Raw genomic sequence first — 24,898 nt, forward strand, 5'->3', positions numbered from 1 at the left:
TGATTATAAGAGTACACTATTTGACTGATAATGTATAACAGTCTCAGCACATCAACAAAATCAAAATATCCAGCTAAATTGTACAAACAAGCAAGAAGAAAGCTGTTAAGAACTACTGATGAAATTGTTTGGGCAATGCTAAGCAACTGTCTGGAGCAGCTCTGTAGAGAAACTCACTTGCACATGTTTAATGATTATGTTATAGGAATCATTCTGAACATCCAGAAGACATGGGAGGGGTACATTGATTTTCTTCAGATGGATCACATCTGACTTGATGGTGAGGAATACAAAGGCCAGGAATAATAGATCTGTTGGCAAAAGAAAAAAAGGTTAAGGTAAGATTCAAATGTAAGCATCCAATAGCCCTTGCTTCAAAACAGGAGTTATCACTTACCAGTAAGCTTTCGTGTATTCATCTTGAGCCATTTGTGAAGGTCACTGCTGGAGGTCCTTTTATACCAAACTCAGTTCATATTGAGCACTACGCTTTATCGGCTTGATGTATCTTTCTTTCTTTCTTTCTTTCTTTATGGGGCACCACACCGGTGATTACACATAACAGACTCGCAATATGTGAGTCAAAATGAGAAAATCCCAAGTGTTCTGTGCAATTGACTTAATGTACCACTATTTCCATAACTATTTTAAAACACATTCATAGAACTAATCTAGTTGGACAGATGGATTACAAGTTATATTAGTAAAGTAGAGGTAGTGAGTCAGAAATCATCAAAAGACTTGCTCACCACAGGCTGCCCACATCAAAGAGACTGAAACTATTCTAATCTCTCTTGAAAATTTTCTTTGAAAAGCATTCAAAAAACTTCATCTATTAATTTTATCTTTCATCTTTACATTTTACCTTTTACCTGTATACATTTTTGTTACACATAAACGCATCAGAAAAATTCCACTGTGTAAAACAAAATCAAATGTCGACTCTATCAAATATATGAGAAACAGACACTCTTTATGTTGGCTATGACAGATGTCAACCTGATGAGTGAAACATTAAGTTTTTAAAAATGGACTACAGCCAACCTGTTAAAAGTTATTGTAACACTGTGTTACAGTAACAAATCACAATTATGAAGTAGCCATATTCATAATTCACAGGTGACATGACAAACAAACTGATATAGTGTATGGAGATTCAGATGCAGGCAGAAAATGAATTCAACCAAAAGAGGTATATATATTATTCAGAATCACTAACCATAGTCAAATGAGTTACACACAAATAGCTACAGATTTAAAAGAGCAACAGTGCCCATAATTTCACTTTGCTATTGTCAATTACAAAAGCTAAACATCTTATGAGCAAATGTTTGCAATTGTAACCTCTTTTTAACATCTATAACATCATATTTGGAATGTTATTTGAGAGCTACAGTATATTGTAGCTTTTAGGACAAAACTTTACATCTCTATTTTTGTCATTTTTTAATTTTTTAAATAATTTGAAAATGCTCCTCTCTACATTGTGTAAAAAAGCCATGATGATTGGGAATTTTTAAGTTTTTACCCAACAGCAACATAGCCAACAAAGGCACTGGACATGATGACCTTAGACTAACGTGTAGCTACTTCAGAGCGTCCTATTCTATTAGCAATGCTTTCCTATGTAGAACATACAAGCTGTATGTGCTACCTGAACACCTCTGTTAGAGACAGGGGCATCTGAAAGTAACTAAATTCACAAGTAAGAAGGGGTGCCATGATACCTTTGGACATCATAAAGCTGATTAGCAAACAAAATGAGCCATGGAGATATGTTCATAATGCTCATTTAGTGTTACAATGAAAATGGAAATGGATTTAACATCTAAAAAAAATAACATTTTTTATTAGCCCATAATTAAAGCAGGATCCACTAATGCTTAAAATCCACTAGGCCTATTCAGTGTAGAATACCTAATTAAAGTATTGATTAGTACAGTACATTACATTCAAAGTTGGCATGTTTTCTTATACCATTCAATGACAAAATAGAATTGTTCATACATACAAAAACTTTGGTAAAGAATGTTTTATTAGAGTTCTACTATTGTATATCTTGGCAATATAACAAAATGAGCCATTATTTTGGGATATCATCTTGATGTTGCAGTTTATTGTCGCATAACCTCAACAATGGCTGTCCTTGAATGTAAAAATGTCCTACTGACCTAAGCTCCAGTTTCATAGTGCTTAATTCTGTTTGTCTCAAGATTCATCTGATTTTGACAGGCTTCAAAGTGCTCGCCAGTAATCTACGATATTACAGTTACAGTTTACAGTTAGTAGAGGTATGAGAAAGCATAATGCTAAGACTTCTGCCTGTCATCTAAGACTCAAAACAGGATAGGTCATGCAACATAAATGTGAGACACAGAAGTAAAACAACAATAGAACAATAGATCCAAATACAGGAGATTGTGTTTTTTAATGTTTGGTGCAGGACTGATCAGCAGCTAGATGAAACATTTGGTTGATTCTAAAAAACGTTCTATTAATGACTTAATACTACTTTTCCCATCAGTCACTTTGATTACAGAGGTGAAAAAATGTAGCACACTACTGTACTGTGCTAAGGTATAGAGCATCTGCATCAAAAAATACAAACATAATGTATTGCAGTATTGTAAAAGGAGCCAGTGCTATTTCTTATTCATGGCCTTGCGTCTTTCTCATTTGTGATTATTTTTTGATCAAGTTAAGGTTCAACGGGAAATAACCCAATTTTAAAAACACTTTAGAAATGCCCTTTTAGGAGGAGTTTATACTTTTGTATTTTACACTGAGTAAGGAATTTGTATACTTCTACCACCTCTGCTTAATTGATGATTAAACTACATTACACAACCAAAAGAATGCAGACACCTCTTGTACACACCTCTTTAACTCCTGGAGTTTTGCTGGAGTAATTAATGTTCAGCACCTGGCAGTCTGATGGATCTAATGATTTGGCAGATGCCAGGAGAATGCTATTTGCCTGAATGCAGTCCTATTTGTGTGGAGAAGAAATAACTATCTGCGAGTGTTTTTCATAGTTTGGGCTGGGCCTCTTAGTTCCAGTGAAGCAAAATCATAATGCTACAGCACACAGAGACATTCTAGAGAATTGTGTGCTTCCAACGTTGTGGCAGCAGCTTGGGGAAGGCCCTTTCCTGTTTCAGTATGACAATGGCCTTGTGCACAAAGTGATATCCATAAAGAAATGGTTTGCAAAATTTGGTCGTGAAAAACTTGACTGGCATGCACAAAACCCTATCTTTAACCCCACTGAACAGCTTTGGTATGAAATTAAATGCAGACTGGGCCTTATCTCCCATTATCAGTGCCCAACATCATTATGCTCATTGCTGAATGAAAGCAAATCCAAGCTGTTCCAAAATCTTCCCAGAAGAGTGGTGGCTGCCAAGCAGCAAAGGGGAGACCGACTATATATTTATGCCCAGGTTTTGGATTGTGATGTTCAGGTGGCCACTTTTGCCAATATAGTGAACTGGTTCAACTAAGATACAATGCTGGAAACTGTTTGCTTGTTAAATAAGCCTGTCTATATTTATTATCGTAACTAAAAGATTTTATTTTAGGAGCTATTTTAGGAAGACTCCAGATAATTCACAAATTATGGATTAAACATAAATTCAGTATGAAGTAGATATAAAGTTGGTTGAGCACTACATGAAGCCGAGCTTATGCATGCAGCTTGGTGAAATCACTTTATCAGTGTACTCTTATACCCTACTGTTCTCACAGATAACACATCACTGTCAAAAAACAATACCACACAACAATGATTACATACATTTATTTCAGTCTCAGTACTCAATCTTAGAATTTTCAACACAGAGCAGCTAAAACGTGCTTACAAAAGAGATGCTGCTGACAAGTGTCTGACACACTAACAACTGTGCATTAGAACAGCTATTGCTATATGGTGCTTTATATTTTATTCATATTTGTTTGTAAAATTTTTGTTTGCAGTGAAAACAGTGGCTGGAAACATTTTCACAAATTGACATTACTGCAAATATACAAATACTCAACAAGGTTCAAATAACAATGACATTTTACAATTTGCATATATTTGTTATGTACAGTAAATATCTAGACAGTCTTATTCCATGTGTGTTGTCAAACAAGAAAGTGCTGCAATAATACTACAGTTTGAGACTGTGTCTAGTAAGAGCAGAGACTGAGTTAACAAAAGAAGACAGCACATTATACAGCGCAAGACCATATTGGTATGGGGCTAGCTTGGCAAACGAGGTGGGGCTACTAAGAAACTCTAAATGCGCTAATCTTCACTCTTTCATTACTACTGATGATGCATCGGTGTATCATGCAAGTCAAGACTATAAGTGCTTCAAGAAACAATAACAAAGGATATTGATTAGGTCACATTTCCTTGGAATGAGCTCATTAGCTAGCCCAAGCACAACAAAAAAATAAAAAAAAATAAGGATCCTGTCAATCAAACTTCCGTCAGGCATTTTGCAACAGAGTCGAGTAGATCATCTTTGTGATCTGCAGCACTGCTGCGTGTAGCAAGTACTGTATCACCACCGTGCCAAAGCCCTTGTAGAAGCCCATTGTGCCCTCTTCCCGGAATATAACATTTATACAGTCCCTCATACCTTCATACTGTGTGTTAATTGGAAGCACCTCAAAGCCTAGGTCAGTGTTATCGATGATGGTGCGGGTTCCTTGAATGTGTAGCCTATGTAACACTGTTTCTAAAGGAAAGAGAAGCACGTCAGCACAGAGGCTAGCAGCAAAGCTAGCGATCAGCTCAGGGAAGTAGGCATCCAGCATGTTCTGGACAGTCTCTGAACCAGAGTCACGGCCCACGCGCTTGGGAGAGGTGTCACTCCTGTTGCGGCAGTGCAGGAAATACAGCACCAGCTTCTGCACACTGGAGCTTATGATGTAATGTAACACACCATGGAGAACAGTAGGAAATACCAGCCTCCACAGAGGCAGGAGGCGCTTGCTGTGGGGCACACCCAAGCCCATCACACGGCCCACGCCCTCTTTCACACAGTCCAGGATGCCAGGATTGTCCCGAATGATCTCGCTCTAGGGAGGGCATGGAGAAGAGCAAATAAAGAGCATGTTGTATTGTCTAAAAGAACAAATATAGGAGTAGAAAAAAAGTGTAAAAGGAAAACAAACATGCTGCTAGAAGTATTTACAGGCTGACTCATTCATTTGAACTTAAAACTTTCTGTATCTGTTCCTCCAAAATGTCAAGTACACTTAACTAACACTGAATTTCTGCAGTCACTAAGTTTGTTTAACTACGCTCCTATGCTGTATGGTGTTTGGTCTCTAGTTCCATTGGCCTTGTACTGCCACACTTCTCTGTATAAGAAACAATTTGCATATGCATTTGCATCCAGAGATGATTATTGTCAATTTTAGTTAAAGAGGTCACTGTTAAAAGTTACACTGTAAACCTCCAGCATTTAAAAAACATCAGCCTTTATAAGTCAATAAATTGCTTAAGTATATTAAGCTTAAAACTGGATAAAAATAAGCCTTATGTTTGTGTGTAATGCAACTCAATTAGCAAATGCAAATCAGTGTAATTTTATGTATGTACCTTCCTGTAATTTGCTGCATCTAAATTACTGTAATTTTGTGTATCTAGATCAAAATATCAAAGACTGACCTGGACAGTTTCAATGAGGCTTGCTGAGTAAAACGGCATTGCAACCACATACGTTAAACTGGGAAAGAGAAAAATGAAATCTGAAGACTCTTGCTCAAAACGTTAAACAGAATGAGATAAGAGGATGATAGACTATTAAAATGTCAAGTGCTAGAAATTCCCTGTCCACTAAATCAACACCTGACTAAATCACAAAACAACTGTGACCAAGCAAGTTTTCTTCAGAATATCACAGCCTAAACACAAGGTTGGATTCATAGTAAAACAAAAATAAAGAATAACATGTGTTTTTCTAATCAGAGAAAAAGGACAGAATTTCATGTTATTTTCACAGAGACAAATATATATATATATTGTTATTGTAATTTTTTTTGTGGGGTTTGTAATATCACACTTGTGCTATAATCTGAACATCTGACTGTTGAGTTTTGATACTAAACTAGATCCTTATGAGTGTATAGGTGTGAGTGTATAACTGGCTATACAAACAGTAAATATAAGAGGTGGATAGACTAACCAAAAACAACATTAAAATTACTGTTCTCAAGTAGAAAGAAATAAAAAGGATCAACTCAAAAAGTATAAGCACTGAGTTACATGTAGGGACTTAAGTTTGTTAAGTGCTGTTCTTCTCTTTTTGTCATACTTTTTCTAAATTGATAAAGCTTGAACATCAGAGGTTAAAGCACTACAAAGCAATCTCTCAACAACTAAGGACTGAGGAGGATTAAAAGGATTAAGAAGTAGATTCCATTATAAATTTACGCAAGCATTATTATTTCGAAATATTCCCAAAAGTACAAATCCATACGGATAAATGAGAAGGTAAATAGGTGCATTTATTGAGTACCTAGTTGACGGACTACTTAAAATCTATCTCCACTAACTCTTTGAGGGTTCATGATTAAGACAAAACCATAAAATGTGGAGGTTTTGCTCCTCTTCTGAAATGTTTGCTTTGTAGATACAAAACAGTTCCTCAAAATAGCCACAATATACAGCGTCAGAATCTTGCAAACATTCTCTTTCACACTATTTCACTAGAAAGACAATACCATCAGAATATTATGTATCTGAGGAGTTTGAGGAACTTGTCTCAACTTACCCTTTCAGTACAAGGTGACCCACAATTTGCTTTGGATTCCATTTATGTGATAATTCCCTGCAAATAATCATAAAACACAATTGTATGGAATCTTCCTCCACAGTGGAAAGCACTGTTAAAGGCTGAATAAGTACTGCATTCAGATTTCTCTTGATCTGGATATTAAAACACAGAACTGTGTGTTAAATGTCTCTGTCAATAACTTGTTAATAAGGAGAGAAGGTTTAAAGCCATGAGATGGGACAAGGTTATAGGATCTGGCGCAAATACTCATGTGAAAGACAATCAGCAGCATAATTCAATATGAATTTTAACCATCTAATATGATGAATATGAATTTATTCTAAACGTCGAGGCATTTGTTTCATGGGCTTCCAAGTCAGTCAGTTTATTCATATTGCATTAAATGGTTCTATATTCAGTTAATTCATGGATGGTCATAAATCAGCATCCATTTTTCTAGCGAAGAAGCTGTGAAATTCAGAGGCTAGCTCCCAGATGAGCTGCTGACTCACATACTTCCATTTGACTCACTATCAGATAGCCACCACCCCAGCCTCAAACCAAGGGGGATTCCAAAGGTGACTGCTTTTGAACAGAGCCTGGCTCACTGAACCAAAGCAAACAGTAGTTGAATTCACTCTTGCCTTGGCAATGGGGTGCATTCACTAATGATGCCCTCAGTTCCAAGAGTCACTCCCTGGACCACAAAAGTGCTGCCCATTCCTTTCCAAAGGGCCTTTGGACCCTGAGTGAGTGAGAGAGAGAGAGAGAGAGAGAGAGAGAGAGAGAGAGAGAGAGAAAGAGAGAAAGAGAGAAAGAGAGAGAGAGAGAGAGAGATGCTTATATAACTTACTCAAGCCCATTTCACTACTAGATATTCAGATCTCTACAAGAGTGTATTTTGTACATTATCTTAGATAGAAGGGGCAAAAACTTCTGTGGAAAAGTGACACAGCATTATCGTCAAAGCACAATATTTGTGTGACACATTAGTTTTTTTTTCCAGTCAAGTTTTTGAGAGACAAAAAGTCAACAGTGTATTTTTATACAATTTTGGTATGAGCTGAGGTCGCTATGTCCTGTTTACTGGGAATTTCAGGGCAAGCATGAAAGCGTGCAACAAGGTTTATTACAGTCTAAGGGCTACATTCATAGTTACACTCTTAAAATATAAAGGTGCCAGAAAAGCTTCTTTACACAATGCAATAAAAGAACCACTTTTGGTTCCCAAAGGAAAGGTTAAAGAACCTCTAAATAATGTAAAGGTTCTAGAAAGTATCCTCAAATGGTCAAAAGCTTTATATTATGAGATTCTTTAAGCCTTTAAAAGGTACTTCACATTCATAAATCTCTTTTTTCAAACAATGGAGCTCCTTCTTCAACTGTTCTTAAGAGGAATTTCTTCTAAAAACCCACTTATGCAGTTTTCAAGATGACTCTGACATTCACCAATGTTTTCTTATTTGGGATTTGTTCTTGGGTAATAACAGAATCTATGCAAACTCAAGAGCAAAAAGGTGCAAATAATTTTGTGGTTGAAGAACACGTCATGGATCTGACATAAGACTTTTTCTTAGGCCCTTTCTCAAGAACAAATTTACTTAAAAAGACATTGCTAAATGAGGCTCAATGTTCTTAAGACAACCAAAAGTGGTTCTTCTATTGTACTGCTTATAGAAACATCTGCGGCAATTCTTTTAAGAGTGTATGGTACGGACAGGTTTTGGGCATAAAATGAAGCACTTTATTGTAGCATACTGGTCATAAGGCTTTCTGACACCTATCTAAGCTGGTCATAACAACTGACCTAACCCTATACAAATGTTTATAAACGCTTATTCCAATAGGCATAATTCGCTATAAAGGTTACATTTGCCAGTTTTGATCAAAGTGAGCTAAAGTAGTCTTTATGACAGATGACACCCATTGGAATAGGCATTAATAAACATTTATTTAGGGTTAGGTCAGTCAGATGACAAGCTTATGTAGGTGTCATGTAGCCTTATGAACAGCACCCTACAGTAAAGTTTTACCAATGAAGCTAGGAGGTGACATACCTGAGTTTTAGTGACGTTGTACATCACACTGAGAGCAGTCATAGGAGACAGGTGATAGCACCTTGCATGGTAATTAACCTGAAATAATAAGCAAAGCTGTGATCACTGAGCTCTGAATTCATTTCTTTGTTTCTTTTAAACTCTTTAATCAAGATCTAAAGAATTTTTACATTGTAGCAATTTTAGTACTGGTATTTTAAATTCTTAAATGAAAAAACAGTTACCAGTCATAAAACTATAACACAGATAGGCCAAAATACAAATTATAATTTATCCAATGTCAGATTGTGTGCTTGGACAAAAACCTGATTATTTCTGATAGTCATAATCTAATAGTGCATAGATTTAGATCCCAAAGCATGTGTTGATCTTGGAGATTTGATATTAGGATATATAGAGGAGCTTTAATTGTTTGAACCAATATACTTAGTCTCCTTATCTACCACAATTAAGATGCTCCATGAGTGTACATTTTTAACGTAAACATGATTACATTTTGTTTAAAAAAATTAAATCGCATTAATCACAAACAAATGAAAGTTTGTCTGAATCTTTTGATGAATGAAAGCATTTCCCAAAATGTTAGCATCATTCAACATACATTTTTCTTTTTTCAGGCTTACCTGGCATTGCCGTCGAAATACAATACATGGGTGGGCTAGGACATTTTCTGTAAACAGGCTAAACAAAACCGAAAAATTCTTAATAACTGTTCAATCTTTTAATTGATTTAATAAGTAAGATACGGGTATTAGGCATGAATTACCTTGCAAGGCCTATCCCAAAGCCAGCAAATCTGTTCAATTGATCTGAAAGTTAAAGAAGATTGTCAAACTACTACAGCTTTATCTTAAAACTGGACAAGAAAAACACATGCAATTACAAATAAATAAAGACTAAATATCTAACCAAAATTAATGTAGCCTGGTAAACTTTTGAACATCTACAAGGAAAGTCTGTGTCAACCATTCATATACAGCTTTGTTTACACAAACTCAATTGTTTAGAGTATTCCATCAAGATGCTTCCCACTGTAACTGCTAATGTAAGCACACATGGTTGTACCGAAACATTCAGCCAGGCTTTGGTAAATAACTAAGATTAATAAGCAGAATTATAGAAAAAGCTTAGATTAAGCTTAGATTCACATAAAAAGTGATACATGTGTTTAGTGCTGTGTTATACAAGGTGTCCCACAAAAATTGACATCATCTGAGATGTGAATATCTGAGTAACTACTTGTCCTAGGCAAATGAAATTAAATAGGCTTCATGTTGATCGATACAAGATTTTTTTTATCAAAATTTGAACAAGAAATTCAGAGGGATGTAGATTTTATAACCGATTTCACAAAGCTTCACAAATGTAATATCTTCTGATACTGGTGGTCCCTTTGCCCTGCGCAGACAGCCTTCCTCTTTGAATTTGTGCCATGTCCAAATCTGCTTTCCAGTTGGTGCATTTTTATTGAATTTTCTTGAAAATGCACACTGCACACTCCTGTTTGACTGTGTTCGAATATATTCTAACACACAAAATGCCTTTTCATTTCAGGTGAACACCATTCTTCAACCTGAACAAAAAACATTAAAAATTTAATTTGGTTAGTTTTTACACATTTTATTAAAATTTGAGATCATTTGAGGGAGAATTGGCTATGTTATTAAACTTAAATGATCTCAATTTTTTGGGACACCTTGTACATTATTATATGCTGTATTGTGTGTGTATGCGCTGAAGTTGTATTTTAGGCTGCCTATTTTTGTTTTTCCTTACATGGTCATGTCTGTCACACCTGTCATTTGTCATGTATAAGCTGGGTCTAATCTTGGCATCAGTCCAGCTATAAAACTGTGTCAGTCCATTGTTTCACGGGCTGGCTAGTTTCCTGGTACCTGTGTGCAACGAATAAACTTCACTTCTCCAGACATATGGCTGGTCCCCTGGTTCAGTTGGGGTTTGGATTCTTCATATGACAAATAGCTTTTTGCCAAATAAATGATGCATGACACCCAGGTAGCATCTGAATTTACTTTGTGATAGACACAGGCGATACCTATAATTTTCTCACTGTCAATAAACTGCCACATAAGCTGACTTAAACTGTTTATTGGAGTCCATTAGAGCACTGACTCAATGTTATGTGGCTGACTGTGCTTGTATGTGTATGAAAATTGGCAGGGAATCCTGTTTACTGCTTGGAGAAACACTTAGTAAAAATATTTGTATTTGAGTCGATTAAGGATTAATATCAGAAAGAAACATCATCATAGAAACTACCCATACTTCAGTACTGACTCGACCAACTATAGCGCGTGGACCTCTCTCAATGTGTACATAATTAAAACGTCTGTGTATTGCATGCAAATAATGTGAAACCAATGGTCGAATACAGTTTAATGCAGATTAACCGTTTTGTATGATTTTCTAGTCAGATTTTTTCGTGTTAAACCAAACACAAAGTGCACAACGCAATGACTTTTTCAACACAAACATTACGCAACATTTAAACTACAGGTGAATTGCTCTGTGTTTGTCTGTCCTCTCTGGGCGTGTCTGCAGTGATGTCTCTCTAAAATACACTCGTGTATCCTCTGCTGGAAGCCGCTTATCTCGTCTCCTCCGTTAGTCAGAGAGCCGGTCAGATGGCGTTACGAAAATGCCTTCCGGATCACGGAGGAGAGAAGGAAGATCGCTAGGAAAAGCAGTTATTTTTAGCATTTCTGGATGCAGCCAAGTTGTATGCAGTACTTCTGGGAAATGAAAAAACCATTAACCTCTGTGTGCCGGGCGACGGCCGGAAATGGCGGCTCTTGTGACGGTAGGAACAGCAGAGCCGGTTTATGAGGAGCCTGGCCACTTCCTATTCCCACACCTCCCCACTCATTTAGGACTTGCTCGGGAGCTCCCTCTAGCGTTTGAGAAACCTGGAAGTCATTACAGAGTGGTAATTCTCCTCTACAATTTCTCTGAGAACAGCCACTTCACTGTCACTTTTATCAGCAACAGTCACTGCACCACCACTTTTATTAGGCACTGCACCGCCACTTCACCAGCATATACATTAGCGACCGGCTCCGCACCGGCACCTTACCGTTACTTTACAGTCACTGCACCGCCACTCCACCATCACTTCACTGCCACTTTACCTCACTTTTATTAGCTACCGGCACTGCACCACCACTTCACCGCCACTTGTATTAGCGACCGGCACTCCACTGCCACGTTTATTATTGCCCAGCACTCACACAGTCACTCCACTCTCACCTTTATCAGCGACCGGCACCTGCACCGTCACTTCACTGTCACTTTTATCAGCGACCAATGTTCTAACAACTTGTCCTACCCATTAAGCGGTCCGAACATGCACATATCATTGCTACAGCATAGTAACTTCTATTTTTCATGTTAATTCAGGCTTACTTCAAGTCTATCATACAGCCCGCATGGAAAAAATATATGAACATATTTTTATATATTTGAAATACATTTCAAATAAATTGCAATCCATGCCAAAATACACTTCAGACACTAAAATGTATTTCAGAATATACTGCCATATTAACCAAATATATATTAAAATGCATTCATTTTAAAATGTATGGGGAAATGTTACACATATAAATGTACCACACAAAAATACATGTATATAAATATAATTATCAATTACATTTGAAAATGTATGAAAATAGCCAAAACTACTGTGTCTAATGAACTTTAGTGTTTGGAATACCTTTTGAAATGAATTTGTATTCCAGTATCTTAATTGTAAATAATAGTAAATTAACCTTTAAAATGGCAAAAAGCAAGTGTTGTATACAGATACACTGTGACGCAGTTTGGTGATTTGTTTATTTGATAAACATTTTGTGTGAGCACTGTCTTACTTGAATACGTACAGTTTATGTAAAGTACAATGCAAAGTCAGTACGTTCGTGTCTGTACTGATAACTTTAACCTTTAGTAAAATTACATACAATTTAAATACGATACGTACAAATACATGCATTTTCAATATGTATTTAATAAATACATTTTGTTGGCCGTTTTCACACATCGCAAAAATATATTTGATAAATAAACTTGAAAAATGCATTCAAAAATATATTTCACAAGTTTTCTTTGGCCATTTTCATATATTGCAAAAATATGTTCAATGAATACATTTGGAATATATATATATATATATATATATATATATATATATATATATGTATATTTATTTCCATATGGGAGACTAATCTTAATATTGCTATAACTCCCTGATAAGCTGATTTAGGCTATCCTAATTATTCTTTTAATGTTGGTAACATTTTCTAATAAGAGGGTTTAGGCTATCAAACTACTCTACCTGTAGTTGTAATGCTGGCAGCATTTTTCGGATACGGTGATTTAAGCTATTGCAATATCCTACTCTATTTTTAAGTAAGAAATAACATTTTGCTATAACCTAAAGTGGCCATTGTTTATTCAAAAAATGGCAAAACGTCAACAGCAAAATATATAGCCACTTTTAGTAGACCTTGAAATATTACATGAAAACTTGCAATATTAAAAATAATGTCACCAATGTCACCACTTGAATTAGACTGGCATCTTTGCTGCAAGTACATTCATTCTTGCTATCAACTTCTGAGCTGCTAAGCTAAATGTTAATATTGGTTGAACTGCAGGCGAAACGCAGCATGTGTGTTTGGTGATGTAACTTGTGTGACAGAATTGAGGTGTAATTGCTGTCCCACAGATTGTTGTTGAGGTAGGGGAGTGGGAGCTACACATTACATTGCATCGCATGCTGGAGATTGTTGGGGAGGGCATTGTGAAAGAAGCTAATATTAATAGAAAACTAAAATAATTTCACAAGTTGGGTAGGATTGTGCTGTTGTCTTGTTTATATCTTTGGATTTATTCATTTGTCAATGACTGAATACAACTGTATATACTCAATATTTACTATTTCATCTAACATTTAATGTTTAAAAACTACAATACAAATTCAAAATTTCTTTATAATGTCTTTTCACAGTTATCGTAATGTATTTTTTCATGGCTTGAAATCTCTCACTTCATTCTCAGTGTACAAGTTCAAGCAGAACCAAGCAGTAGCCTTATTAGAATGGGGCTTCTGACTGGTACCCCATACCAATTTACTGAACTTCTTAGGTGGCTGAGCAATTCTGTGAATAGGACAGAACAAACGCACCTGAAAAAATAAAAATAAAAATATTGTAGTGCTAGATAATTTACTAATGAGTCAAATGAAACATGATGGAAAAAGGGAAAAAAAAAAAAAATTTTAAGGTTTCTTCCCATCTACTGAACAACTATCACAGGACGATGTAAATTTAAATTGCCACATCGATAAATATATTCTGTACAAAACCACAACACCATAGCTAACATATAATACATAGCATTTTAGTTAGGCAAGATAAATTCATCTATGATGGGTTACTATTTACTAAGACATTTTTCTTCCTTTTTACTTAAAAGTTACGGCATACGATGCTTATGTAATGTAACGTATTAAGGAATGAAGCGGGTTACAATAATTCCTTATCTCCTAAAAATCCCCAAACACTAAATGCCACAAATTGCAGCCCATGTCAAGTCCCTTTAGATAGTGGTGGCTCGTGTGACTTCTCACCGTAACTGTGGCAGATGGTGTAACAGCTACCAAGAAATATGCTCCAGGTAAAATGGCTAATAAACGTGTCAGGTGAACTGCCAGCCACTAATAACACTGCCGGTGAAGTGAGGGTGTCAGTCGCTAATAAAAGCGATGAAGTGGTGGTGAAGTGATGTTCACTGACAAAAGTGAAGGCGAAGTGACGCTGAAGTGGCATTGGAGTGGCGATCGCTAATAAAAGTGGCACTCACTAATAAAGTTGGCAGTGAAGTGAGGGTCGTTACTAAAAGTGACTTGGTGGCTTTTTCCTGCCATCGCAAGAGACCCTGTTGTGCCAAATTTGGCACCCCCACCAGGAGGTAATCTGCTTTTACTTTACTTAAATCGACTAGAAGAACGTGCAAAGGATCGAATTCATTTCAATCAATAAAGTAAATCAGCTTTACACAGGGCACCCCTGCTTGCTTGTCCTACAATGCTGTAGTCTGCACTTACCTAGATAAACTGGTATTGCTGCCATGTAACTTGCACAGGTACATGCTGTTTGCAAATATATATTCCTAAAATCATTTCATAATCAACTCAAAAAACGAAAGTGATAGGAGAATGCTTTATATCCCTGCTGAAAAAGGACCATTAGAAACCATTAGGTTTAAAACCTGAATGGTTTCCAATAGAGACCACTAGTTTCCTGTAGAACACCTTTAGATCTCCTAAGGAAAACCATCACATGCATTTAGAATCACCCGTTAAACCATTAGGATCGTTAACATGGTGATGTCAACCCATTAAAAAAAAAGCCAAAACACATTACAAAACCATCACTTATGGGTTTCTAATGACTTTTTTTTAGCAGGGATAGCAGACTGCTTGCCAGGAAATACACCCCTTCACAGTTTTTGATAAACTGTTGTTATAGCCATGGAAATTTATGAAAACACTGACACCAAGTGTATGTTACTCAAATATTTATAAATTTTGTAGAAAGTTACAAAAGGCTTTTTTCAAGCAGTCTATCTGCCAGGAAATGCACCCTCTCTCAGATCTGGCTTCAGCATTGCTGCATTTATGCAACTTGCATAGGTATTACATATTGGACACAAATTATTATACAAAGTATTATAGTTGTGCAAACAGAAAGATGTCTTCTAAGGCAATCCACCTGTCAGAAAATGCACCCCTTCTTAAATCTAGCTACGTTATTATTACATTCATGATATTTATACAGGTAACACATATTGGTCCCAAATATGCGTGACGACAAACATTTCAGAATTGTGTCAACAGAAATAAAATTACAGAGGGATGCCTTTTAAGGCAGTCCACCTGCCAGGAAATGCACCCCCACTTAAATCTGGCTACATGGTTATTGCATCCATGAAACTTGCACAGGTATCACGAGTTGTTCTCAAATATGTGACACTAAAAACACGTCATGCTTGGATCACTAAATAGTAAGTTATAGAAGGTAGGTTTAAAGGTAATTTAAATTAAATTAGATTTTTTTTATATGTGTGTGTATTTATAATGCATTATTATTATTATTATTATTATTCTCCAAGATGGCGCCGAGTATGGCTGCCGTGTTGCGAGCTCCCTTCACTCCTGTCCGTTTTTTGTTAATTTTGTTTTTATTTGTAACTACTTTTGCATTAAATGTTGCCAGCACCTTCGTTTACGATAGACAAACACTTTTGGAAATCAGATCGACGATCAGTCACCGAAAACCGGACTTTGAGTTCCTGAACGCAAATCCATTGTTTGGGAACCTCAAAGAGGCCCCATTCATCTGGGCCGACCGGCCGAGGAAACGCCGCAGACACCGGAAAAGGGGCAGGAGAGCCGGCGTTCTGGTCAGGCTGAGACGGCGTGCTAAGTACCCCCCACTCCCCAGCATACTACTGGCAAACGTACAGTCCCTGGACAACAAAATCAGCGAACTCCGGGCACGAAACTCTTTCCAGCGAGAGACACAGAACTGAAATCACACACGCTGGATCACTGCTACTACCCCACTTCCGTGAGGCGTACAAAGCCCTCCCCCGACCTCCGTTTGGCAAATCGGATCATCTCTCCATTCTGCTCCTGAAGCTGAAAAGGGTACCGCCCACCATCAGAGAGGTGTACGGCTGGTCGGACCAATCGGATTCTGCGCTCCAGAACTGTTTTGAAGAGGCAGACTGGGATATGTGCCGCGAGGCGTCATACAATAACATTGACGAATATGCAGAGTGTGTTACCGGATTCATCAAAAAGTGTATATGGTGTATAATAAGTGTATTTTTGTGCCCACAAAAAGAGTTTGTGTTTACCCCAATGAGAAACCATGGCTTAACTGTAACGTCCGTGCAGCTCTGAACGCATGTACCGCTGTTTTTTTAAATCAGGAGACACAGATGAGTATAAAAAGCCAGCTATGCCCTCCATAAGTCCATAAAGCCAGACATACACTTCGATTTTAGCCCGATTTGGTCGGAGCCAACTGAATTTCATGATCGGGCCGAATTTCAGCTTCATCGGCCATCGTTTGCCGTGCAATATAAGAGGGGAAACAATGCCCGATTAACAGCCCAAATGAGCTCCGATTGAGCAGTTGGATGGATTTCTGACATGTCAGAAATTTTGGTCGCTTGTCTCACAGTGTGAGCAGCCTCACGAACTGATTTCTAAAAGTCGCACCCAAAACCACACAATCACAACCACTGCTCCTACACGGAGATAAAACAAGTCCACATTTGCGGCACCAGCATCCATATATGACGACTTTGCTGCGCTTGAGTTGAATTAAGAGGTATAAATAAATAGTGATTTTTTTGTCTTCGTAGAGCTGTCTGTGGACCGCCTGTTCTTCAGCTTCAGTGCACAGTGTGGGACAAGTTAGCAAAGCTGCTGTAGCAGTTTGTCAATGACTGAATCTCAAATGGCCCACTACTTCCTATGTAGTGCGCTAAGTTCTGGCTTCTACACCAAAATAGTGCACTGTTTGTCCAGTATGCAGCTGTGCACACATGGCTGAATCTCAGAAGGCTATTTATTAGACATGTGATCCACTTTATGGGTGCAGGAGCCACTATTTTAATATGTGGTGCACTATGTAGGGAGCAGGGAGCAATTTGAGATTCAGCCAGTGTCTTGATCAGGACATCGGAGGCGCAGCGTGTTGTTTTGAATGAAACAGCTTTTTTGTACACAGAGCTGTCTCTAGAGGCTGCGTTTCACGTGTAGTGTGAGCACCCGTGTCGCGTCAGGTCAGTTGGACAGAGTGTTTTCGTACAGTGTGAGCACATAAATCGCAAGCTTTGGCCATACACGAGGGGCGATTCAAACGTACAGTGTGAGCTGCCACCAAAGAACAAGATTTCTAAAATCGCACAGTGTATTCCTGGCTTAAGAGCAGCCAAACGTGAGTACAAGGCTTAAGTGGGATCACAGTTCAACACCACCAACACGAGAAGCCTGTGAGAGGGGTTACACACAATAACGGACTTTAAGAGGGAAACTCGTTCTGTGAATAACATCAGCGCTGCGCTTCCCACGAGCTGAACACTTTATACACCCGTTTTGAGGCAAATCACACCGCGCTCGTGGAAAGAGTCCCCGCCCCCGCCGAGTCAACGCCCTCTCCGTCTCCGCGGCTGACGTGTACAGAGCCTTCAAGTGTGTTAACATCCGCAAGGTGGCCGGACCCGACAGCATACCTGCATGTGCTCTCAAAGCTTGTGCACATCAGCTGGCAGGAGTGTTTACAGACATTTTTATCTCTCTGCACCTTGGCCACCATTGTGCCAGTTCCAAAGTCAGCCAGGGTAAATACTCTAAATGACTGGTGCCCGGTTGCTCTGACCTCATCATAAGCAAGTGCTTTGAGAAGCTGGCTAGAGACTTTATCTGCTCCTCACTACCTTCCACTCTGGACCCTCTGCAGTTTGCTTACAGACAGAACAGATCCACTGATGATGCAATATCCCTGACTCTGCACACTGCCCTCTCCCATCTGGACAAAAAGAACATGCATGTGAGAATGCTGTTTGTGGACTATAGCTCAGCATTCAACACCATCGTGCCCTCAAGGCTCGACATTAATCTTCAGGATCTTGGGCCTGAACAATTCTCTGTGCAGCTGGATCCTGAACTTCCTGACGGGCCGACGCCAGGTGGTAAGGATGGTAGTGGTGGGAATCTCTAGGCACCTCATGATATGATTACGATTCAGAGGGCTGCGATTCTAAAACAATTATCAATGCATCTTGATACATCTTTTTTTCTATACAGGATTTCTTTTTTTCTCACTGTGTGAGGACTTGATACTTTTAAAGCAAAGTATTTGTAATGATCCAAAATGAATTTACTTCCAACATCTTTTATTAATAAAATAAATGGAAATGATGTGGCAAGTCAACTGGAAGGCTCTCATTCACTGCTCTTGTTTGGAGTACGTGAGACACTGGCTGCCACTCATCTGCGATAAAAAAACGCTGTTCCGGTGACATAAGATCCAGTGGCAATGGATGTCCATGCAGCACATGTTACAGCTGTCCTACCTGTTTTTTTCAGTGATTCTATAACTTCGGTTTTGGTCTCCGAAGTCGGGGATCGCTCTGTCAGTAATATAACTTCGGGACAGGGCGGTATCTTGGCTCCAAAGTGTGCAACATAGCGCGAAAGCTTTTGTTCTCACGGACGCAAATCCTTGGCAATAAAAGTTGCAACAAAGTTTGTAATTCGCTTCCGAGTTGGTTGGAAGCTTCGACATCGCTTGCATGATGGTCCTCTGGTTGGCAGCAAGTACAACCAGACGGAAAACAGGTGGAAACATATAATATGGTTTCTCATATTTGTCGTTTCCAAAATATCTTAGTTTAGTGTGACACAACTTGCATATAGTGTGGCTCTTATCTAGGTCCCTTTTCTCCTGGCGTGCAGGCTGCAGGTCACGTAGCAACTCAGCCAGTCTCGCCTAGCTAGTAGCTAACGGAAAGGCAAAGAGAAAGATTTAAGACGAACATTTGGAGTCGAACAAGCACTGCAGTTGGTTTCCTGGTACGTTAAATCTGCAACGAAAGACTGTCAAACACTAAAAAGTTGCAAAGATGAAGTCAGCTTCTCTTTCGAATTTTCCCGTCCCACATTTTTTAATTTAAGGTGGAATGGGAAAATTCGAACAAGAAGCTGGTGAATAAGAAGCTGACTTCAGCCTCGTAAAACAGTTGAACGCTGAGAGACAGGAAACTGTTCTACTTTTGAAGAAAAGTTTTCTGACAGAGATGGGAGGAAAGTGGCTATAGCTAAAGCTTAAAGCACAGCAAAATAAGTCTGTGTTTTTGTTTATATTATATATACTCTCTGTAGACCCACGACTGCTCAGCCAGACATGACACCACGAGTGTGGGCCTGATCTCCAATGACAACAAGGAGGCCTACAGAGAGGAGGTCAGCTTCCTGACACACTGGTGCCAGGAGAACAACCTCTCTCTCAATATCGACAAGACCAAGGAGCTAATAGTGGACTATAGGAAGCAAGAAAACAATAAAATTTCTCATTTTGAATAGCATCCCAACTTTTTTGGAAAATGGGTTGTAAAAGTAGAATAAATTATAAATTTAGTAAGAAAAATGTTTTTCAGATTTACCAGAACAAAAGAGGAAAACATAAATAAAAGAACGGACAAAAATAGAGAAAAAATAATCTCAACAGGTTATCATGTTCACACAAACACATGACCTCAAGAGGCTTAACTAAAGAAAAGCTTTAAGAAAATCAGCAAGCTAAAAGAATCGAGAAAGCGAGAGAGAGAGAGAGAGAGAAAACGAAAGTGGTGGGGGTGAGAGCACTTGCAGGTATCATGTCTGGTAGGATAGACTGGAGATGGGCATAAACAAGTCCTTATCTCATGTCACAGTGTCCTTTTCAAGGAACTGATTACTAGCCTCATAAAGACATAAAAGCCAAAAAACTATTATGAAGAGGTGAATGAAATATGTTCAAAACATATTGAGATACATTTTGAGTTTGCTCTGCACAAGAAGGATACACGTATGTGAGCCATGCCTCGCCAAAGAGTTTTCAGAGGATCTACGATCAAAAATTGCTGATTTACATAAAGCTGGAAAGGGTTACAAAGTGATTTCAAAGACTTTAGAAATTCACCAGTCTACAGTAAGGCAAACAATCTACAAATGGAGACAATTTGGGACTGTGGCTACTCTGCCAAGAAGTGGGCGCCCAGTCAAAATGACCCCAAGAGCACAACGGAGACTCATCAATGAGGTAAAGAAACAACCCCGAGTGACAGCCAAAGATTTGAAGGCGTCACTGGTACAGGCTAACATCTGTGTTCCTGAGTCTACAGTCCGTAAAACCTTGAACAAGCAGGGTGTCTATGGCAGGACACCACGAAGGAAGCCGCTGCTTACTAAAAAGAACATTGCTGCACGCCTGAAGTTTGCAAAAGAGCACATTGACACTCCACAACGGTACTGGCAAAATGTTTTGTGGACAGATGAAACTAAGGCTACGTTTACACAGCAGGTAAAAGTGGCCCAAATCTGATTTTCTCACCAAATCCGATTTTTTTGTTTGGCTGTCTTTTAAATGTGACCTATATGCGACATCAGTCTGAACAGATCACGCTCCTAAACCGACCCTGCAAGCGCAAAAGAACAATGGTTCACGTGGCGGCTCGTCCAGAGGTAAATAGTCATGCCAGCCAGTGAACGCCAGTCTCTCCCGCAGCTTTCAGTTTCATCTTCGCCAGCATCACAGGAGCGAGTATAAAGTTCCAGTGGTTGACAGCTGGACTCATCACCCACAGTGTGTTCGAGTTCGCCGTACAAAGGGCGCGGCCACTTCTTTGGTTCGTGTCCTCGGATTCTTTTAACTGTTCTCTGACGCTGCAGCCTCGGTCTCCTCCGGCCGCGTTCGGCCATTTCGTTCAAAACCTCTTCAAACACGGAGCGGTTTGATGAGTCTCTTCTATTTTTTGGGTACAGAAACATCAGACTAAATATTTGAGTCTCAGCAGCACGAAATTATGACGAATGTCGAGTTGGACTGACATAAAAGTCGCATTAATTCCGATCTGGCTGTTCAGACAGAGTCGCACTGCCGCAGATCGGATACAGGTCGGATACAGATCGGATTTCAGTACCACATATGAAAGTGTCTCAAATCGGAATTGAAAATGTCAGATTCAATGCGTTTTTTGCTGTTCACACAGCCACACAAATGACACATCTGTGTCACATTTGAGGAAAAAGATCGGATTAGGGCCACTTTTACCTGCTGTGTAAACGTAGCCTAAGACTGAACTATTTGGAAAGAACATGTAGCACTACATCTGGTGTAAAAAAGGCACTGCACATCACCATGAAAATATCATCCCAACCGTAAAGTATGGTGGAGGGAACAACATGATTTGGGCCTGCTTTGCTGCATCAGGGCCTGGCCAGTTTACAATCATTGAGGGGAAGATGAATTCCCAAGTGTATCAAAAAATTCTACAGGATAATGTGAGAGTGTCTGTACATCAGCTGAAACTCTGTAGAAGTTGGGTGATGCAACAGTACAATGACCCAAAACACTGGAGCAAGCCCACAACAGAATGGCTTATGAAAAACAAAATCCGACTTTTGGAGTGGCCAAGTCAGAGCCCAGATCTCAACCCTATAGAAATGCTATGGATTGACTTGAAGAGAGCCGTACACATGAGGCGTCCAAGGAACATGACAGAGCTAAAGCAGTTCTGCCAGGAAGAATGGGCTAAAATTCCTCCTGAACAATGTGCAGGTCTGATCCACAGCTACAGGAAGCGCCTGGTTGAGGTTATTGCTGCCAAGGGGGTCAACCAGCTATTAATTTCAAGGGTTCACTTTTTTCACTATCACTTTGAATCTTGAATGAGTGTGTGCAATAAAGACCTGCAAGATCATATTTTTTTGTGTTGTTATTATTATAGGCATGTACATATTTGGGACCAATATGTGATATCTGCATGAGTGATACCAATATAAGGTTTTTTTTTTTTTAATGGGTTGATATCACAATGTAAAGGATCATAATGGTTTAACAGGTGACAAATGACTGATTCTAAATGCATTTGATGGAGCCAGATTTAAGAGGGGGTGCTTTTTCTGGCAGGTGGACTGCCTTAAATGGCACACTTCTATAACTTTCTTTTTATTGACGCAAACATGAAATGCTTTTAGTCCCACATATTTGGGACCAACATGTGATACCTGTGCAAGTTTCATGGATGCAATAACCATGTAGCTAGATATAAGTGGGGGTGCATTTCCTGGCAGGTAGACCACCTTAAAAGGCATCCCTCTGTAAGTTTCTTTCAGCTGACACAACTACGAAATGTTTGTTGTCACACATATTTGGAACCAATATGTGTTACCTGTATAAATATCATGAATGTAATAACAACGTAGCAATATATTAAGAAGGGGTGCATTTTCTGACAGGTGGATTGCCTTAAATGGCATCCCCCTGTAACTTTCTTTCTGTGTACACAACTATAATACATTTTAGTAATACATATATATGACCAATATGTAATACCTATGCAAGTGTCATAGATACAACAACACCATGGACAGATCTGAGAGAGGGTGCAGATTGACGGTCTTAAAAAGCATCCATTTGTAACTTTCTTTCTATGTACATAATTTTGAAATATTTTAGTGATAATATACTTTGCGCCAGTGTATGTTTTCTGCAATACATTTTCATGGCTGTAACAACAATTTAGCAAAACATGGGATGCATTTCCTGGCAAGCCATCCCTGCTGAAAAAACCCATAGAAACCCTTAAGTGTTTCCGTTGGTTCCTGATGGTTTTGTAATGTGTTGTGGCTTTTTAAAAGGGTTGATATCACAATGTTAAGTATCATAATGGTTTAACAGGTGACCAATGGCTGATTCTAAATGCATTTAATGGTTTCCGAATGGGATCTAAAGGAGTTCTACAGGAAACTAGTGGTCTATATTGGAAACCATTAAGCCAATTCCCATTTGAAAGCAAAACCATTAGGTTTTAACACTAATGGTTTCTAATGGTCCTTTTTAGTGGGGATATAAAGCATTCCCCTATAACTTTCTTTCTTTTGAGTCGATTATGAAATGATTTAGCAGCATATATTTGCAACCAGTATGTATCTATTCAAGTTACATGGCAGCAATACCAGTGTATCCAGATTTATAATGGGTTGCGTTAGAGAGCTTTTTCTTTGCAAGTCACTGCCTTTTTGGCAAGATTTCTATCACGATTTCTCAGTTATAAGAGTGTAAAGTGTAAAGAACTTAAAACAGATTGGTGAGAAACGCAACATGAGTGCGCGAGATACGTATATTTCATTGTCAAGGAATAGCAACGTGCAAGTTCTGTTCCATACGAGGTCAATGTACACTACAACGTTGTAAAACAAGCAAGCAGCGGTGTATGCAGACAACACTATCCTTTTTTTATTATTATTTTCGAGTCACTGTAATTAAGAGGAACACCTGGGCTGTGTACACTGTGTAAAACACCGATTTACTTCATTGTTGACTGAAATTAACGTGATCCTTCTTCTAGTCGATATAAGTAAAGTAAAAGCGGACTACCGCTTTCGATTAAAAGACGTTGGCGCGCGCTCCCGAGAGGGGTTCTTCTCCTGGCGGGGGTGCCGAATTTGGCACAACACGGCCACTTCCGCACGTCACCCGGCACGCAGAGAAGTTCTCAGATCCAACTCCGACAGTACAAGAACGCACCCAATAGGTCGGCAGCCGAATTGTCTGACCTTAACAACAACTTTACGAACAAATGAGCGTAAAGCAGAAGCCAAATTTGGACCGCCTATAACAGGAGGCCTGATATGGGTATTATAAAACACTACACTGGTATGCTCAGGCTTTGTCAGGTCACTGTGCTGCCTTGCTGTCAATAAAGTCAAATGTTCTTTATCCAAACCTACCAGGCGGTGGAGCAGCTGATTGAACGTCGTCTCCGGCTCCAGCCAGGGCCGTTTCAAACTGTGGCGTGCTATCGCCAAAATGCAGATTTCTGCTGCCAGGGATATCTGGAGGTGTGGTGACCCAGTGCTGAAGATCAATACTGGAAGAATTATTAAACGACCTTCCCGAGTAGCCACCAGCATACGACGGGTCCTCCCTACCCCTGTAACCTAAGCCGTCAAAGCTGTCTGGTCGTCGGGAACTCATGCTGGGAAAACAGAGGAGACACTGAACGGGGGATAGTAGCTAGTTATATTTCTCCTCTTTGAGAGCTATATGGTCCAGCGCAAAATTACTGAAAATGAAACATATCGAAATCGAAAACTTGCAGCCGCCTTAGACTGTAAGCACAGCTCACCGACCTGTAGCAAAACAACACAGCCTCTGATTTCGCTAGTGAACTCTAAACTTTGACCTCCCATCACTGCTTCCGTTCACG

The 24,898-nt window shown here is 38.9% G+C and overlaps 1 protein-coding gene across 1 annotated transcript; it reads right to left on the reverse strand.

Annotated features, from left to right (window-relative positions):
* Positions 1–3,783: 3,783 nt before the first annotated feature.
* On the reverse strand, positions 3,784–24,862 carry slc25a46 (solute carrier family 25 member 46). Its single transcript, XM_036580270.1, has 8 exons — positions 24,420–24,862; positions 9,597–9,639; positions 9,454–9,511; positions 8,831–8,908; positions 7,418–7,518; positions 6,771–6,827; positions 5,666–5,723; positions 3,784–5,070 (listed from the first exon to the last, which is right to left on the reverse strand). Exons 1-8 carry the CDS (start codon positions 24,664–24,666, stop codon positions 4,477–4,479), a joined length of 1,236 nt encoding a protein of 411 aa, XP_036436163.1. The 5' UTR covers positions 24,667–24,862; the 3' UTR covers positions 3,784–4,476.
* Between the last annotated feature and the right edge of the window lie 36 nt (positions 24,863–24,898).

The sequence above is a fragment of the Colossoma macropomum genome, unplaced genomic scaffold, assembly GCF_904425465.1.
Source record: "Colossoma macropomum unplaced genomic scaffold, Colossoma_macropomum, whole genome shotgun sequence".
NCBI classification, from domain to species: Eukaryota; Metazoa; Chordata; class Actinopteri; order Characiformes; family Serrasalmidae; genus Colossoma; species Colossoma macropomum.

Excerpts from the sequence above, each read along its gene's own strand:
- slc25a46 (XM_036580270.1), bottom strand. The coding sequence starts at position 24,666 with ATGAGTTCCCGACGACCAGACAGCTTTGACGGCTTAGGTTACAGGGGT. Across the intron at positions 7,519-8,830 it reads ACAACGTCACTAAAACTCAG|GGTCCAAAGGCCCTTTGGAA; the intron begins GTATGTCACCTC and ends TCACTCACTCAG. Across the intron at positions 5,724-6,770 it reads GGTCACCTTGTACTGAAAGG|TTTAACGTATGTGGTTGCAA; the intron begins GTAAGTTGAGAC and ends TCTCTTTCCCAG.